The sequence below is a fragment of the Eublepharis macularius genome, chromosome 1 (assembly GCF_028583425.1).
Source record: "Eublepharis macularius isolate TG4126 chromosome 1, MPM_Emac_v1.0, whole genome shotgun sequence".
Taxonomy (NCBI): Eukaryota; Metazoa; Chordata; class Lepidosauria; order Squamata; family Eublepharidae; genus Eublepharis; species Eublepharis macularius.
The window spans coordinates 120,123,195-120,142,313 of NC_072790.1; the positions used below are offsets into that span (position 1 = coordinate 120,123,195).

General features: G+C 41.7%; 1 protein-coding gene across 2 annotated transcripts in view; it reads left to right on the forward strand.

The window, feature by feature from the left end:
* Window positions 1–19,119, forward strand: part of ECT2L (epithelial cell transforming 2 like) — a 67,923-nt gene that overhangs the window by 24,690 nt on the left and 24,114 nt on the right. For both annotated transcript variants that reach the window (XR_008597962.1, XM_054992985.1), the window contains exons 7-9: window positions 14,255–14,379; window positions 16,438–16,576; window positions 18,536–18,704. Coding sequence is in view for 1 of the 2 variants with exons in the window: in XM_054992985.1 (XP_054848960.1) it covers window positions 14,255–14,379; window positions 16,438–16,576; window positions 18,536–18,704 (433 nt within the window). In the remaining variant the exon portion in view is untranslated. The remainder of the gene's footprint in view (window positions 1–14,254; window positions 14,380–16,437; window positions 16,577–18,535; window positions 18,705–19,119) is intronic.

A 19,119-nucleotide genomic window follows, 5' to 3' on the forward strand; every position in this document is an offset into this window, starting at 1 on the left:
TGTAACCAACCATATTTAAATGGCAACTCCTCATTTCGCTTAAGTCTCAACCCATCATTTTCTAATACTGTTAATTCTTTGAGGGTAAGCCATTCCTTTCCCTGATATTCCATATTTGGGTTGATTACTTCAGCTGGAACAATCCAAAGTGGTTTCTTTAGCTCTATAAATTTCTTGTACTTGAGCCAGGTTGACAGTAGATTTCTTCTCAGGTAGTGGTGCTGAAACATTGCATCCATATTATGCTTCCTGTACCACATATATGCGTGCCATCCAAATAGTTTATTATGTCCTTCCAATGTTAATAACTTATGATTGGTCAAAGACACCCATTCTTTTAGCCACACCAAACATATCGCTTCATGATAAAGTCTTAGATCAGGTAACTGCATTCCTCCTCTTTCCTTAGCGTCACAAAGAACTTTCCTCTTGACTCTTGGTTTCTTTCCTGCCCAGACAAATTCTGATATCTTCCTCTGCCATTTTTCAAATTGTTTCTTATCTTTCATAATTGGAATTGTTTGCATTAAAAACATCACTCTGGGCAGTACATTCATTTTAATTGTGGCAATTCGACCTAACCACGACAAATTTAATTTATTCCATTTTATCATGTCTCTTTCAATTTGAGACAATTTGAAAGAAGCTTTTCATAGTTATTCTTAAACAAGTCTATATTCTTAGCTGTCAGCTCTATCCCCAAATATTTAGTTCTGTGTACCACTTCGCAGTTTGTTAATTCACTTAATTCTTGTTTTCTTCTTAGTCATATTTTTAGTTATTTTTTTTAAACTATTTATTTTTCATTTTACAATTTACAATATTCATAAATACATATAACAATAATACAAGAAACAAACCTTGGAACGGTCAATAACAATAACAAAGCCAATGTAATAGACTACAAAAACAGTGCAAGGGGGAACAGTGAGGAGATATTCTCATAATATAGCTAAGAAGCTAAAAGTATTGATGTCAGCATTAGGCAGTTGATTAGTATTGTATAAGTAATTCAAAAAGGGCAACCATTGCGTAAAGAATGATGACTGATACTGTGGTTTATCAATAGAATGAAGGTGGTCTGCTATTTTTTCCATAATAAAAATATCCCATACTTTCTGAACCCACTGTTGTAGCTTCGGAAGCTTGTCTGATTTCCAGTGTGCTGCTAGAAGCATTTTTGCAGCAGCAAGTAACATAAATATTAAATTTTTCCGCACCTTTGGTATGACAGGGTCTTCCCAAAGACCCAGCAAAATTGATTCTGGAGTCATGAGCAGTTCATAATCTGTAATCTCCTTAATTTTCCTTGAAATTAAGTCCCAGAATGATTGGATCTTGGGGCAAGACCACCACAAATGGATATAGTCACCAATTTGACCACACTTTTTCCAACAGAGCGGTGTTAAATTGGGATTAATTTGGTGTAGTAATTGAGGAGTCATGTACCATCTCGACAACAATTTAAAAGAAGACATTTTGATATTGATTGCGTTCGAATTTAGGGGCTTGCCAGACCATATTGTGGACCATTGCTCCTCTGTTAAGGGGGTACTGCAGTCCGTATTCCATTTCAATTGGTACCTTAATGAGGATTGATCATTCTGTGAGTTTAAATTAGAATAGATGCTAGCTATGAGGCCTTTACGATGAGGTTCTATTTTTTTTAATAAACGTTCAAAATCTGTTAACTCCCGTTTCCAGGAGTCGACAAATAATTGGCTGCCTATAAGGTGAGATAATTGTAAGTATTGATACCAAGGGACCACAACCTCTGTATCCCCTTCTATTTGCTCCTTAGTTAGGATGGCCCCATGTTTGGTGATGTCAATGATCCTAGATTTCTTAATTACCTTCCATTGCTGAAATGAAATTAAATCCTGACCTGGTGGAAACCACGATTGGTCCAGGAAGGATGATAGTGGTGACGGTGTAGGAGCTAGATAGTTTCTTACCCTGTCCCATACAGATATAGTAGATTTCAAAAATGGATTGGCAAGAGTTTGGGTAGGCCTGTGTTTAGGGTCTGTCCAAATTATATCCTTTATATCATGGGGAAGAAGATGTGCAGTTTCAGCATATGTCCAGTCTGAACTATCTGAGGAATGCAAAAGAAGCACTATGTTTGCTAGCTGTGCTGCCATATAATAACATTTTAGGTCTGGAATAGCCAAGCCACCCTTTTTGGTTGAACGTTTCATGGTTGAAAAATTAAGTCTAGGACGTTTATTAGCCCAAATAAATTTATTTATAAGAGTTTGCCACTTTCGGATATCTTGATCAGTGAGATTAATAGGCAGCATACGAAAATTAAATAAGAAAAGTGGTAAAATCATGGTTTTGACCAGTTGTATTCTTTCAGCCCAGGATAAAGTCAACTTGCTCCATTCTTTAAATTCACCTATAACTTTGAGTTCTAGGGTTTTAAAATTAGATTCCTTTAAATTTGCTAGGTTGACAGGGATCGTGATTCCTAAATAGACCCAGTTCTTGCTGATCCATTGGTATTCATAATTGGAGGCTATCTGAGCTTGTGTGTCTGGGGATAAATTAATAGGATAAATTTCAGATTTAGATTTATTAATTTTAAGACCTGATAGTTGACCAAAGGTATGTAACTTGTCTTCCAAGGGAGGTAATGAAGCAGAAGGGTGAGAGATATACAGAACCATATCATCAGCAAAGAGAGAAACTTTATATTCATGACTTTTTATTCTAATGCCTTTGATCTCAGCTGATTGTCTTATGGATTCCGCCAGAGGTTCTATAGCAAGGGCGAACAGTAGTGATGACAAGGGGCAGCCCTGCCTGGTCCCTCTTGTAAGTTTAATATCCTTTGAATTTATACCATTTATTTTTAACCGGGCCGTAGGGTTGGCATAAAGTAAGCTGATTGATCGTATAAAAGTTTGGCCAAAACCCATTTTTGACAGGAGTCTCAGAAGGTAATTAGTTTCCAAGCTGTCAAACGCTTTTTCTGCATCAAATGACAACAAGAGAGCCTCCATTTGATAGGTAATGCAATGATTGATTATATTAAGAGATTTACGCACATTGTCTGCCATGTTTCTGTGTGGAATGAAGCCGGTTTGGTCAGGGTGAACGTAATGATTAATGATTTTGTTTAATCTGTTGGCCAATATAGCTGTAAAGATTTTAGCATCCTGATTCAGCAAAGAAATCGGACGATAGGATGATGGGAGGGTGATATCTTTACCTTTTTTGGGGATCACAATGACCGAGGCTTCATTCCATGACTGAGGGAAGATGTCCTGGGTAAGAATTGCATTGCAAGTCAGCCTGAGTGGTTCTGCTAAGCTATGTGTGAAGCTTTTATAAAATTCGGCAGGAAAACCGTCCCTGCCGGGAGTTTTGTTAAGTTTAAGCTTCTTGATAATCTCTGTGATTTCTTGGAGAGAAATGGGCGACTCCAAGAATTCCCTATGCGCTGGCGTAAGACTTTTTAGGGAGGTGCAGGATGCTAAGAAGTTGTCAATATCAGATATAAATGGGTTTGTGGTTCTATAGAGCTTAGAGTAGAAGTTGTAAAATACTTCCAACATTTCCCTGTTATTGGAAGTATAATCCTTATTGCCTTTTTTAATCAGATTAATTTGGTGGGCTGAGATCTTTTTTTTCACTTTCCAAGCAAGCAAGCGAAGTGTTCCAGGACCTCTGTGCCAAAATTTCTGTTTTAAGAAAAGTAAGTTCTTCTTGATTTTAGAGGACTCTAAAGATTCCAACTTCTTTCTTTCAAGCAGAAGTTGTTTGTAAACTTTTTTATTATTAAATTTTTTATGCTTAATTTCTAGTGCTTGGATTTTGCTTAAAATGTCCAATCTGAATTTCTCTCTTTCTTTCTTGTAGAAGGAGGCTACTGAGATGATTTTCCCTCTGACCACTGCCTTCATAGCATCCCAAATTGTTGCCTGGGAGACCTCCCCTGCAACGTTCTCTTTAAAATAATTTTCAAGTACTTTCTCTATTTCTTTATGTATAGATGGGTTTAATAAAAGAGATTTATTTAATAGCCAATGAGTTTCTTGTTTTATTTTATCATCTAAATTCAAGTGACTTTCCACCCAGGCATGATCTGACCAGATTTTACTCCCAATATTAGAAGAAATTAAATTTTGATAAAGTTTACTGGAGGCCAGAATAAAATCGATTCTGGTATGAACTTGATGCCGGGCTGAAAAATAAGTGAAATCTTTCTCTACTCCATGGTGAGCTCGCCAGACATCCTTAAAAGCAAATTTATCGAACAACATTTGTAGTTTCAGTTGACGTGGTATTTTCTTGCAACGTCTCCCATCCCTCTGGGACCGATCCAGATTTAAATCAGCTATACAATTAAAGTCCCCCCCAATCAGAATCTCACCTTCAGCAAACATACATAGGTTGGAAAAGGTTTCATGCAAAAAATCAAGTTGCTTATCATTAGGCGCATAAATCGAAGCTAGGGTTACCCTTGTCTGAAGCTGAAGCTGCCTGTGCTCTGCTGACCAGGGAGGCTACTCCATCGAGGTCTGAGCTTTTCCACCTGCTCAGCCCCGCCCCCTGAGTGCTCTGGCCTTAAAGGAGCTGCTGCCGGGGACTGCTGCTGCTGAAGCTGCCTGCGCTCTGCTGACCAGGGAGGCTACTCCATCGAGGGCTGAGCTTTTCCACCTGCTCAGCCCCGCCCCCTGAGTGCTCTGGCCTTAAAGGAGCTGCTGCCGGGGACTGCTGCTGCTGAAGCTGCCTGTGCTCTGCTGACCAGGGAGGCTACTCCATCGAGGGCTGAGCTTTTCCACCTGCTCATCCCCGCCCCCTGAGTGCTCTGGCCTTAAAGGAGCTGCTGCCGGGGACTGCTGCTGCTGAAGCTGCCTGCGCTCTGCTGACCAGGGAGGCTACTCCATCGAGGGCTGAGCTTTTCCACCTGCTCAGCCCCGCCCCCTGGGTGCTCTGGCCTTAAAGGAGCTGCTGCCGGGGACTGCTGCTGCTGAAGCTGCCTGCGCTCTGCTGACCAGGGAGGCTACTCCATCGAGGGCTGAGCTTTTCCACCTGCTCAGCCCTGCCCCCTGAGTGCTCTGGCCTTAAAGGAGCTGCTGCCGGGGACTGCTGCTGCTGAAGCTGCCTGCGCTCTGCTGACCAGGGAGGCTACTCCATCGAGGGCTGAGCTTTTCCACCTGCTCAGCCCCGCCCCCTGAGTGCTCTGGCCTTAAAGGAGCTGCTGCCGGGGACTGCTGCTGCTGAAGCTGCCTGCGCTCTGCTGACCAGGGAGGCTACTCCATCGAGGGCTGAGCTTTTCCACCTGCTCAGCCCCGCCCCCTGAGTGCTCTGGCCTTAAAGGAGCTGCTGCCGGGGACTGCTGCTGCTGAAGCTGCCTGCGCTCTGCTGACCAGGGAGGCTACTCCATCGAGGGCTGAGCTTTTCCACCTGCTCAGCCCCGCCCCCTGAGTGCTCTGGCCTTAAAGGAGCTGCTGCCGGGGACTGCTGCTGCTGAAGCTGCCTGCGCTCTGCTGACCAGGGAGGCTACTCCATCGAGGGCTGAGCTTTTCCACCTGCTCAGCCCCGCCCCCTGGGTGCTCTGGCCTTAAAGGAGCTGCTGCCGGGGACTGCTGCTGCTGAAGCTGCCTGCGCTCTGCTGACCAGGGAGGCTACTCCATCGAGGGCTGAGCTTTTCCACCTGCTCAGCCCCGCCCCCTGGGTGCTCTGGCCTCAAAGGAGCTGCTGCCGGGGACTGCTGCTGCTGAAGAACTGGTGCTGTTTATTGCTGCTTAGGATGTTTGTATGCTGTGATAAGGGGATGGATATGAGGAAGGCATCTGAGATAGGGCCAGGGATACCAGTCCTCTGGGGACGGGGGAGGTATGGCGGTGGGGCCTGGTTTAAAGGGAGAAGGTCACGGAGATGTGGAAAGGCTCGGTGCCCTTCTAACCTACGCCCCATCCCGAGGCACGCCGGTGTTGGAGCTAGGAAAAATCCTCCTTCGACACTGATGTTGTGCAATGCCAGGTCCATAAATAATAAGACCAGTATGCTGCATGATACTTTTATGGCAGCTAATATGGACCTGGTATGCGTGACCGAGACTTGGGTGAGGGAAGGAGAAACAGTTGCTCTTGGTGAGCTGACCCCCCCAGGTTATGTGGTCCTTCATCAGTCACGAACTGAGGGTCGGGGGGGAGGGGTGGCAATCCTTGTCCGGGAGGGTTTCTCCTTCAAGCCGCTTCCCGCCCCGAAGATCTCTGGCATTGATTGTGTGGGCCTGGTGTGGAATGCCGAGGAGAGTTTGGCTGTCTGCTTGGTGTACCGACCGCCCAGCGCACCAGCAGACGCCTTACCGCGCCTGCTAGAGGTGGTTGCTGGGTGGGAAGTAAATAAGGACTAAAAATTTGAAAAGAAATATTGTTTATACTTACTGCGGTTAGAACTGAGATAACCAGCATGAGAAAGCGGAGGGGGGACTGGAGAAACATCGCAAGATGGGAAGTTAACAGCAGAGCAGACAACTAGATCCCTAGCAAGGACAGCAAAGCGAAAGGGAAGAGGATTGATGGAAAAAGGAAGCAAAATAAGTATACCACTGGGAGGCAACGAAGGTAACAGGAACAGGAAGTACGCCATCTTAAGTAAGGTACAAAGTTAAACCAGAAATCATAGAGACGTTGCAATGGTACCATAGAGAAAAAAACGCCCGACATTTTGGATTTTAAAAAGGATTTTTTCCCCTTTTCCCTTGAAAAGAAAACGTGCCTCTTTTCCTTGCTTCTTGAATGATTTTTTCTTTGGTACGGGAATCCAAAAAGCGGACAACAATGTCTCTGTTAGCATCTGCTCTCAGATTTCGAGGGGAACCCAGCCTGTAAGCAGACAATATGGTTGGTGCCACCCCCTTCTCCAACTGCAGCTCATGAGCAAGCCAGCCTGATAAGAACGCAGTTAAATCTGCTGTGCCTTCGTCTGACTCTGTAAATCCGCGGAATTTCAAATTATTGTATTTTATTTTATTCTCTAGATCCATGATTTTATTTTTCAGCCAGTATTCATTTGCTTGCATTATGCGCGCGTCTTTTTGCAAAGACAGGCTGAGGTCTAACGCTGAGTCAGCTGTTTTAGTAACTTGCTGAAGAGTTTCATTAATGAGGGTTAGCTGCTCATTCATAGGCTTAAGCAACTTTTCCATCCGATTAGCAAATTTCTCCTCAAGTTGATCTAGTTTAAGATTAATATGAGCTTCCAGTACCTGGATTTCTTTGTAATCTGCCTTCTGACTGGCAGGGGCAGCAGCCATCTTGGTTGCAGCATGCAGCTCCATCTCAGCCCCGTTCTTTGATTCAGATGGTGAGAAAAAGGTTTTAACCGTTTGTACGGTCAATTCTGAAGTCTTATTTTTATTACCTCCTGTTTTGCCCATGATTTGTTATGAAGAGCTCGGGTTAAAAGCTGATTAAATCAGTCGGGAGGGAGTTTGAGTCAGGAGCCTGAACTTCACGCATCTGGCATGCACGCTCACAACGCCCCGCCCCTTTAGTTATTATTTTTGACTTCTTTTTGTTTATGTAGAAACCCACCAAATCTCCAAACTCCTTTATTTTGTCCAGCAGTCTTAGCAAGGTTTGTATAGGGTCTTCCACTATAAACATCACATCGTCTGCAAATGCTCTCAATTTGAAGGAGGATCCTTTTATTTTTATTCCTTTTATACTATCATCTTCTCTAATCCTCCTCAATAATACTTCTAAGACCATCACAAACAAAAGCGGCGATAGTGGACATCCTTGTCTGGTTCCTTTCCTTATTTCCAACTTCTCTGTCAGGTCGTCATTAACACATATTGTTGCTCTTTGTAAGTTATAAATTGTTTTCACTGCTTGTATAAATTCATTACCTAGCTCCATCTTCTCCATAGTTGCGAACATAAAATCCCAGTTCAAATTGTCAAAGGCCTTCTCTGCATCCTCAAAGAAAAGGCCAACTTCCTTATCAGGTCGCTTATCGTAATATTCAATAGCATTTATCACTACTCTCAAATTGTCTTTTAACTGCCTATTTGGTAAAAATCCGGCCTGATCTTCATCTATAAAATCCATTAACCATATTTTGAGCCTATCCGCCAGTATTCTTGCCATTATTTTGTAGTCATTGTTTATAAGTGATATGGGTCTATAATTTTTCAACTCTGTCAAATCTTGGCTTTCTTTTGGGATCAGTGCAATACTAGCTTCATCCCATGTATCTGGGAGACCCTTTCCTTGAAGCATATCGTTCATTACATTTTTTAAAATCGGTACTAGGTCCTCCTTCATTACTTTATAAAATTTAGCTGTGATCCCATCTGGTCCTGGTGCTTTCCCAATCTTAGCCGCTTCAATTGCCTGTATGACTTCTTCTTCTGTTATTGGAGCATTCAGTCTCTGTTTCATCTCTTCTGGTAGCTTTGGTAAGTGGGCATTCCTTAAATACCCATCTATCTCTTGTACATTCACATATTTCTTTTGAAATAATTTAGCATAGTATTTAAAGAACTCACGCTTAATTAGTTGATGATCTTTCAATTCTTTACCTTTCTCCATTATTGTATTAATAATTTTCATTTCCTTCCTTTTTTTCAGTTGCCAGGCTAAATACTTTCCTAGTTTATTTTCTTCTTCAAATGACTTCTGCTTTTAATGTCTTTAACTTCCATTCTAGCTCTTTATTACTAATGGCTGTTATTTGATCCTGCAATATTTTAATTTCCTGTATGATCGACTTTTTTCCTGGTCTTTTCTTCAATTGTTGTTCTTTTTTATATATTTTTTCTTGAATTTCTTGCCATTTCTCCTGCTTTCTTTTCTTATCCTTACTGTTAAGTAAGGTTAAATTTTCTCTCATTACAGCCTTATAGGTATCCCATACCATCTGTGTTGAGACTTCATTGTTGTTATTTGTTACGAAAAATTGCTTAGTTTCTTCTTTCAATTACTTCAAATTTATTTATTCTCCATCTAAATTTTCTTCGACTCATTGTCCATTTCCATAACATTGGATGGTGGTCTGAGCTCACCTTCGGTAAGATTTCCACTTTTTTTGTCAATAGAGTCAAATCTTTTGTTGCCCAAATCATATCAATACGTGAAAATGATAAGTGTCTTGTGGAGTAGTATGTAAATTCAGTACTTTTCAGATTTTCTTTTCTCCATATGTCTTCCAAATGTTCTTGTTGAACTAATTCAAAAAAAGGTTTTGGTAGCTTCCCTGATTTTTTAACGGTTGTTTTTGATTTCTTGTCTAATTGCAAGTCCACCACAACACTGAAATCTCCAACCAATATCATCTGATCAAATATATCCTGATCTAATTTATTCAATAAGTCTTTAAAAAATTGGTCTTTTGCTCCATTTGGCGCATAGAGAGCTATTACCAATATTTTTTTCGCATTTATATTTATTTCCATGGCCACATATCTTCCATCTTGATCCTGAAAAATTAATTTTGATTCTACAGCCTCCTTTACATAAATCACTACTCCTTTCTTCTTTTGTTTAGATGCTGATATATATTCTTTCCCCAATTGTTTGTTTTTTAAATATTTTATATCTTTATCTTTAATATGTGTCTCTTGTAGACATACTATATTACAATTTTGCTTCTTTAGCCAATGAAAAATTGTCTTTCTCTTTTGAGGTGAGTTTAGTCCCTTCACATTCCACAATATTAATTTGTACTCCATATTTTACATTTTTAATAGTCCAGGAAAGTCCTCTGCATTTTCTGTAAAAAAATTTTCCATTTTCTCCTTTGTTTTGATGATAATTCTCAAGGCTTTGTAGTAAAAGCTTAGACCTGGAATTTCCCATCTATATCTGATGTCTTTGTCTCTTAGTTTCTGGGTCAATTCCCTATATTTTTTCCGCTCTTGGAGAATCCGTTTTGGGACTTCTTTCATGATCTTAATTCTACTCCCCTCCTTTATTAAAGGTTTTTCAAAATGCCTCTTAAGTATCTCTTCCTGCATTCTCTTTGTCACTAATTGCACAATAATATCTCTTGGTAGCTTTCTCTGTTGTGCAAAAGCCAAATTGATTCTGTACGCCAAATCCATATTTGCTGTTATTTCATTCTTCTCTTTCCCTAAAAATTCTGCCAATATCTCTGTCATCTGTTCTCGTGTGGTTTGAGTCTCAGATTCCTGAATGCCACGAAATCTTAACTGCTTTTCCGTCACCTTACACTCCATCATTGCCACTCTTGTCTGAATCACTTGATTTTCATGTTTCATTTCTGCTTTTATGTCATTTGTCTTTTGTTCCACCTGCTCCACTTTTTTAGTTGTCACTGGTAAATCTTCCTTTACTCCCTCTATCTTTTTTGCCAGTGCAGCTACATCAGCTTGAATAACATCTCTCATCTCTTTAAAATCCTTTGCCAACATTTCTTGCATCTTCTGTAACAACTCTTTGTGATTCTCTGCCACTTCCCCCCCCCAGTCCTTCAGTCGCAGCATCCACCAAAATTTGCCATTCCTTATTTGCTCCTTTTTTCCCAGCCATCGTGGGACTCGGTTTCGAGCCTCCCCACGTGTCTGCTCTTTTCCTCAAATCTGCGTTGAATCAGATTCGGTTTCGTTTTCCCAGCCATGTCGGATGCTCCTCTCCACAGGTCTGGGAGGAAGCGGCTGAGCAGCCTGACCGGGTGGTTGACCTGCGAGGGTTAACCCCCAGGACTCCCAGATAGGGGGTCAGGGTCCGGAGTGCTGCGGGAAGAGCCCCCTGAAGTCGATTCAGGGGGTAAATAGCCTGTCTGCTCCTATGGAGGCCGGCAGACTTGCACAGCACATCGCGTGCTGCCGAGCCATGGAGAATGGCAACAAGCAGATTTAAGGTGAAAACCTGTAAGTAAGCGGATCCCTTCTGTTACTCTAAGCATATGCGAAGGATTGGTGGGAGTTGAAGCTTAAGAAGGTTCGGATATCTTCCCCTTCATTGAGTTTTGGAACTTAGTTGGCGGACTCCCCCCCCTAAGATGGCGATGAAAAAGCAGAGCCCTACTGTGAGCAAATCAGTTTTGGCTGCATTACAGGGGAATGGAGAGACTCTTGAAGAGGTGGTTAAACAGTCCGTCGTTGAAGCTATGAAGCCCTTTGTTGATAAGCTAAATGAAATCGGACAAAGGGTTGGCTCAGTTGAAAACAAAGTGAAAACCATTAAATATGTAGCGCTCGAGCCAGAGCAATCTGCTCGGGAAAATGCAACACTCATGAGAGCAACAAACAAAGAAGTAAAGCTTTTGGAGAATCAATTGATAGGACTACAAGTGGATCGTGCTCAGACGGTATTGCATCTACAGAACGTGAAGGAGGAGGAAAGTGAAAATTTAAAGGATTTGGTGTTGGAACTTTTGGTGTCATCTGCAAAGGCAACTAAAGAAGAGTTAAAAAGCGATATTCTGGAAGTCCGTCGGACATCTTCAAAATATGCAATGAAGCGTCAGCTGCCTCGCGAGATTATTATTGATTTTTCATCTAAGAAGACTCGGGACACCATTTTATACAATTCGATTAATGTGGACTTGGACTTTCTTGGCAACAAGGTTAAGATATTGAAGGACGTTCCATTTTTAGCTCGGAAAAGAAGATTTAAATACAAAAGGTTTGCAGCTCTTCTGAGAAAGCGTGATATAAAATACAAATGGTTATTTCCGGAAGGCATCTGGTTCAGATATAAAGACCAAACCTACAAGATAATATCGGAAGTACAGCTGAAGGACTTTATGCTTAATCATCAAGAGTTCCAGCAAGAAGAAGATCCAGAATCTGAAGGGGGGAGTGGGGAGGAGGGAGGGAGCGCAGCTATTGTAGCTGTTCAGAGAGAACTGAGACCGAGACGCAAGGGGGGGAAGAAGACCTGATCCTGACTGTAGTTCGTATCTTATAAGATCTACCAATCTAATAGCATATTAGAAAGTTTAACTTTAAATAATTGTATTATGAAGGGAAAGCAATACTTGTAGTTGTAGTTTGTGTTTTTATATGTTGTTTTTCCCCTCTCCCCTTGTTTCCTTTTTCCTTTTTCTGTATGTAGTTTTGATATTAGTAATTAAAAAATAAAAAATTTATATATATAAAAAAAATCCGTGTTGAATCATTTAAACCTTGCCTTTTCTTAAAATTTCTTAAAGAAAAGGGGAAAAAATCCTTTTTAAAATCCAAAATGTCGGGCGTTTTTTTCTCTATGGTACCATTGCAACGTCTCTATGATTTCTGGTTTAACTTTGTACCTTACTTAAGATGGCGTACTTCCTGTTCCTGTTACCTTCGTTGCCTCCCAGTGGTATACTTATTTTGCTTCCTTTTTCCATCAATCCTCTTCCCTTTCGCTTTGCTGTCCTTGCTAGGGATCTAGTTGTCTGCTCTGCTGTTAACTTCCCATCTTGCGATGTTTCTCCAGTCCCCCCTCCGCTTTCTCATGCTGGTTATCTCAGTTCTAACCGCAGTAAGTATAAACAATATTTCTTTTCAAATTTTTAGTCCTTATTTACTTCCCCAGCATCTTCAATTTTACTCTGCTTCTATTACTAAACGTCTCTTCTTTTATATTCTGTCCATTACTTTGTTTTCCCTTGGTCTTTTTACTGCCGTTCCATTTTTAAAAGTCCAATAACGATCTTTACCTTTGCCGATTCTGCGGGTTGTCTGTGTTGTTTCCTTTGCTTATTCTTTGGTAAAAGCTGTTGCTGAAGCTTGGTTCTGATGATCTTATGCCAGTTTAATGACTCCTGAGGCACTGCAGAGATAGAAGCTCACCCTTCTCCGAGGGGACCTCAAGGTGGTGGTGGGAGTCCTTGATTCAGAACCCCCTCCCTCACCGAGATCACATGTTCTCGGGGGTGCGTAGAGTTCTAGCCCAACTTTTCCCTGAAGTTGGGGTGGAAACGGGCATTGGAGCGCCTCGCTTTCCAAGAAAAACAGTGTCTTGGACAGTCCAAGTCTTAGGCTGCTTCAGACCGCCATGAATCCAAACCGGAAGTCCTTGTTTATGTCCTCTTCACCTCTTAGAAGGGGAGGTAAAACTGACAGAGCCTTCTGGAGACTAAGAGGATCCTCTGAGCAGCGATCTCCCTGGCTCTGTAGAGAGAAGAAATTAACAAAGCCTTCCAATCCCTTTTAAAACTCAGCTTCCCAGATAACATTGCGAAATCCTTCATGCGCTCCTCCTCGTGTAATTTGCCTCTTGTAGCTTGGATCTATGATATGGTCAGTGCCTTAATGCTTATTAAGACATTAAGGATGTTACTGAGTATTGTGGGCAGAGAAGCTTAAACTAAAGGCAGGCCCAGTGTTTAAACTGAATCAAAAGTGGCTGTATGGCAAGCAACTGTCAGAAGGAATATCAGCCCACTTTAGAGGGTAAAAAGAATGCACAACACCTATTTTCTCCTTCTATTCAGAGAAGCTATGAGGTGATTGTAGGGTTACCAGCTCCAGGTTGAGAAATTCCTGGATATTCAAGGTGTGTGTGTGTGTGTGTGCCCAGGGAGAGTAGTAAGAGTTCGGTGGGGATGTGATGTCACTGTAGAACTTCCATTTCTCCTAGACTTTATGGAATACCATAGAATCTACCCTCCAGGGGGTTTTCTTTCAGGGGAACTGATCTCTGTAATTCCAGGAGAACTCCATGCTCCACCTTGAGGTTGGTAATCCTAGTAGGGTTGCCAGTTCCCCGCTGAGGGTGGGGGATCCCCCGCTCCCACCCTCCACCCCCATCCCTGCTTACCTGGTCAGTGGAGAAGGCACGGGCCTCCCAGGGGCACATTTCTGGGTTGTACACTGTGATCCTGTAGTTCCAAATCATCCAGAATCAGACCAGATTGGGCCTGGATTGGGCTGCTGCAGAGCAGGGGAGTGCTCCCATGCTCTGCAGCAGCCCTATCAGGACCAATTTGGGCCTGAATCATCCCAGATCAGGCCCAAATCAGCCCAGAATGGGCCACTGCAGATTTCCATTGGTCCTGAGGTAAAACACACCTCCCAGTCTTCCCCTAAAAGTTCACTAGGGTTACCAACTCAAAAGAAAAAGAAAAATCAAACCAAAAAATGTTACATACCCATAAGTATTATAACTGGACTAGTTTATATATAGACTAGCTTCTGAAAATTGTGTTCATCTTTCTTCCCTCCTCAAAGCCAGATCTTCAGGGCCTGCTGCAAGCATGGTACTTTGGCCTCAGTTCTCTCTTAGGTATCAGGCTCTCGTCAATGTTTCTTAATATCTTTATTAAATGTTTTCAGAAGACAGCATCCTCAAACTATATGCTTTCAGAACAAGTTTCCAAAGAAGTCAAATCTGTACCAAGCATCAGTCTGGTAACTGAGAAGGATGTTGTATTAGCCTCCTTAAAATCTTTGCCAAAAAGGTAAGCAATATTTCAAAATGCCTAGAGAATAGTATATTGGAGAGCTATTTTTTTCATATCTGAAGAAGCAGAAGATCAAGTATTGGGGGAAATGCATGGGGTTGATGAAGATCTCTGCCAGGAGACCCGCAAAACTGCTATGGAGGGGGGCAGAAAGCAGATACAGGCTAAGGCTTCACTGAAGGGAAGCAGATACAGGCTAAGGCTTCACTGAAGGGAAGAAACTCATCAAAAGTTGTGGTGGGCTGAGAGCGGGACCACAAGTGACGCCTGACACAGGTTGGACACTAGTCAGCTTCCCTCAAGTTTTGATGGGAAATGTAGGCGTCCTAGTCTTGCAGCTTGACTCTCCGACTGCTGTCCAATGGACTTTTCAACTGTCACTTGTCCAACATTCCACCAAGCTGCCTACATTTCCCATCAAAACTTGAGGGAAGCTGGCAAGTGTCCAACCTGTGTCAGGCGTCACTTGTGGTCCCGCTCTGAGATCCAAAGGAGGGGGCATTAAAAGTTTGCGTGCTCAGGCAATGAATGAGTCTTCCATCTATACTCTGCTGTCTGGGTGGAAGTTGAGAAGCTAGGTCATCACCCATCTTCTTGCTCCAAATTCATTTTTCAACCTAGTCAAGGAGGTTGTATTATCAATGTGCTATTGCAGTCATTCATCTCCTAGATTGTCTTGTCATCACAGGAAAGCCCAGTTGGAACAACTGGCACAACTGAGCCTGAGCTGAGGAACTAGGTGAGAGAAAAGGGGAGGAAGAAGGAACTCCACCTCATCTTACGATTCACAGACTTCCTTTATGCCCACAATTTTTACTCCCAACAATGTGGATGCAGTACAGGGCTAGATAGACCAATGGGCTGACTCGCTATAAGGTAGCCTCATATAGTGAACCGGTGGGTGAGGAATTTGGAGGAAAGCAGAGGAGTCAAAAAATCTCTGCCCTGACACTACTTGGCCTCAGTCCCCACCATGACCAACTTGCTTTCAGGAAATCTATAAGCAGGACTTCGCCAGTTGGAGCCTGAAGAAATAATTTCCAGAAATATGGGTGTCCAAACTGTTGGTTAAGCCGTACTCCAGAGAAGGTCTCACTAAAGGACACAAGATATATGGAAAGAAAGCACAGAGTTCCAGAGAGGAGGAGAATCTTCAAAAACAGAGCTAGGAACACTTCTAGCGTCAGAGGTTTAGCACTGTAGCACCAAAATGGAAATTATAAAGAAGTGGAAACATCTGGGAACTTTTGTCCACACAAACTCTCCTTTTTTCTTCTTTATGAAGCTTGCAGGTTTTAATTCTCTAATGCGCCAGTGCTGGGAATAGTGCTTCAGTTCTCAGATCCAGACACCCTCAGTGTCAAGATATTTAAATAAAACTGTATACAAAGATTCTTTGCTGGGCAAAGAAATGGGTGCTGGTGGCTTGTGGTGCTGGTGGGTTAGAGGACTTAGAAGGTACACTATTTAAATATAAAGGACAGTAAATAGAACATGTAAGATAGTAATGAAGAAATGGCCCCCAAAACATATGTGGAAACTCATGAATAATTTTTATGCATTGAAGTGCTTTCCAAATGTAGGATTGTTTAGGATTCATGATAGGAAAGATAAGTTTCATACTTGTATCTGAAGAAGGGAACTTTAATTATTGAAAGCTTATACCTTGAAAATCTTGCTGGTCTTTAAGGTGTCACTAGATGCAAATCTTGCTGTCTTTCCTCTGTACCAATATATGGCAGATTAATCTGAGAAGTCTCAAGTTTCCTTTTTAATATTTTGTAATGAAAACCATGTCCTGACCTGGATAGCCCAGGTGAGCTTGATCTCATCAGATCTCAGAAGCTAAGCAGGGTCAGCCTTGGTTAGTAATTAAATGGGAGACCTCCAAAGAAGACCAGGATTGCAGAGGCAGGCAATGGCAAACCACCTCTGTTAGTCTCTTGCCATGAAAACCCTGTCAACTCTGACTTGAGGGCACTCTCCACCACCACCACCAATGAAAACCATAAATTTGCACTTTATTTCAATTTTCAATTTTTCTCTTTCTTCTAGAAAGAATGTTGCTGGGAGTGACTGTTATCCGGTTTTACCTCACAAACATCTTCTGACTGTTTCCCAAAGATATGCCAATATGGCATATCTTCTCCAGCCACGCTTGGTCTTAATATCATCCCAAGTTCCAGCTTATGAGGTATAATTGTTGATATGCGGTCTTGTCTTTCTGTCTTTGTAGGTAGTGTACAGCTTGGTGTAGTGGTTAAGAGCATGGGACTCTAATCTGGAGAACTGGATTTGATTCCCCACTCCTCCACTTGAAGCCAGCTGGGTGACCTTGGGCTAGTCACAGCTCTCTGGAGCTCTCTCAGCTCCACCCACCTCACAGGGTGTTTTATTGTGAGGATAATAATGACATACTTTGTAAACTGCTCTGAGTGGGCATTAAGTTGTCCTGAAGGGCAGTATATAAATAGAATGTTATTATTATTGTTATTATAAAAGTGAGATGAACCAATTAGGAAACTGAGCAACAGAAAAGCTTAGCAAGAATAAATGGAGCACTATGAAGGTATTGAAACATGTTGGTTTTCCAGTCACATAGTTACTATGCATTATGGATTGGAGTTAGTGATTCTCTTCCACTAAGGAAGGGATTTTCTGTTGGAGGAAGAAGTCTTCCAATGGAAGGACTCAATCCCATGGAAAATTGCTTGCTTAGCAGAAGGGAATGATTGAATTCAATTGATAAAAGATAGAACAGGGCAGGGCAATAATACAAAACATAGTAGCAGAAGAAGGTCTCATTTTCCAGGCCCTCCCCCATAACCTGCTTGCCCAGTGCTAACACTTCCCACCTGGTGGGCTGAGGAGCTGAGGGGAGAGAAAAGGGAAGGAAGAAGGAACCTCACCTTATGAGTCACATGCCTCCTTTACTCCCACAATCTTGCCTGTTGTGGCAAGCATATAATTTGCTTGGTAGATATCTCTGACACTGGAAGAAATGATGCAGTGCCAAGCCAATGAGATGGATCCTATCTAGCATGAGTGAAGCTATTGTAGATGAAGGGAAACGTCCCTCCTTTCTGTCACAGCTGGCTGTGGACCTCCAATCATGCCCTGTCAATGGGACTCAATGGGACTCCTTGGAAAATCATAGGGGGGTGGGTACTGCAGTGGGAGAGGAGAATCAATGAAAATGGGGCAAAAAAAGTTCAGACCCAAGCCAGTATAAATGTTTCCAAAATGTATAAAGAGAATAAAGGTTCCAGTGTTCTGTCTGAGCATGTTATTGAGACAGCAGTGTTCTCATTCCATCACCAAGGTTTTCTAAAGCTCACATTTTCTACTGCTACTTATATGAGTGTGAATTACTTACATGACTATTAAGAATGGCACCAGCATGTTTGCTAGATTATGAGAAATTTGAGATAGATCATATAGGTATAGATATAGATACACACAAACATGCACATCCTGATAGGTTGATATTTTTGCCAGTGTTAGCAACTGTCCATGCTACCCTAGGCTTGGGGCACAGATTATCTCAGAAAATACCCTAGGTCTGAATCTTAATCCTGGGCATGATCCAGTAAGATTCTGCAGCAATTTTTAAAATTTTGTTGGAAATAGCTAAAAAATTCATTACATTGTGTTTTGGCTCTATGGGACCTTCCTGAACTGGGAAATTCAGTGTGGAGAAGCCAGTAATGCTGCTCGTGCTGGATACTCTTGACAGATGTGTGATATGGCACATACTCACATTGTTAACTGTCAGTAGCTTCTTACCAAAATAATAGGCTGCTGGATATTCCTAAGCATTTCCTATAGTGATTATCATTGTCTATTAAAAATTGCAGCTTCCTAAAGTATATATTAATGTGTAATTATGACTTTGCAACATATTGTTCCAAATTATTCATATTATCATTGTAATTGAAACTCCTTTCATTTTTAGTCAAAAAATAAAAATCTTGATGAACAAATTAACTATAATCAATTGTAGAAGGTTTCAAACTTTTGCATTGCAAGAACAGGCAACAAATTAGTATAATCCATGGACAACCAAATTTCCATATGTTTTGTCTCTTATTTTGCAAACAGTACAGCCGCTTTTCCTTTCACTATTGATTCTGTTTACTGTGTTTTATTTTAGATGATTGTGCACAGCGTTAAACCTGGAGTAATCCCGCTAGTATACGAACATCATGGCACAACATTGGAAAACCTCTTTTATTATGTAGAAAAAGAATTGGATAGCCGAACAGCAAAGAGTATCGGGATTGTTAGCAATGGAGATTCCAGAGGGATTGATTTACTTCAGGGTGGGGTTCAACTTGAAATAGCAAGACACTTTAGCTAGTCATGCATTATTACTGCTCAAAACCAAACGTTTCACAGAGATAAATGTGCAGCACAACTTTGATTCCTGTATCAAGCTTTTCAGGACTCTGATCTTGCTTAAAGTTGTATTGTACAATGGAGCAAGAGACCCTGTGTGATATAGTGATCAGATAAGAATCAGGGCCATGCTGGTTTACATCCCCACTTGGCTATGAAACTCATGGAATTACTGACCCAGGGGCCAATTTATTTCTCTCTGCTTAATATGTAACAATAATATTAACAACAACAACATTCAATTTGTATACTGCCCTTCTGGACAACTAAATGCCCACTCAGAGCAGTTTACAAAGTGTGTTATCCCCACAACAACAATCACCCTGTGAGGTTGGTGGG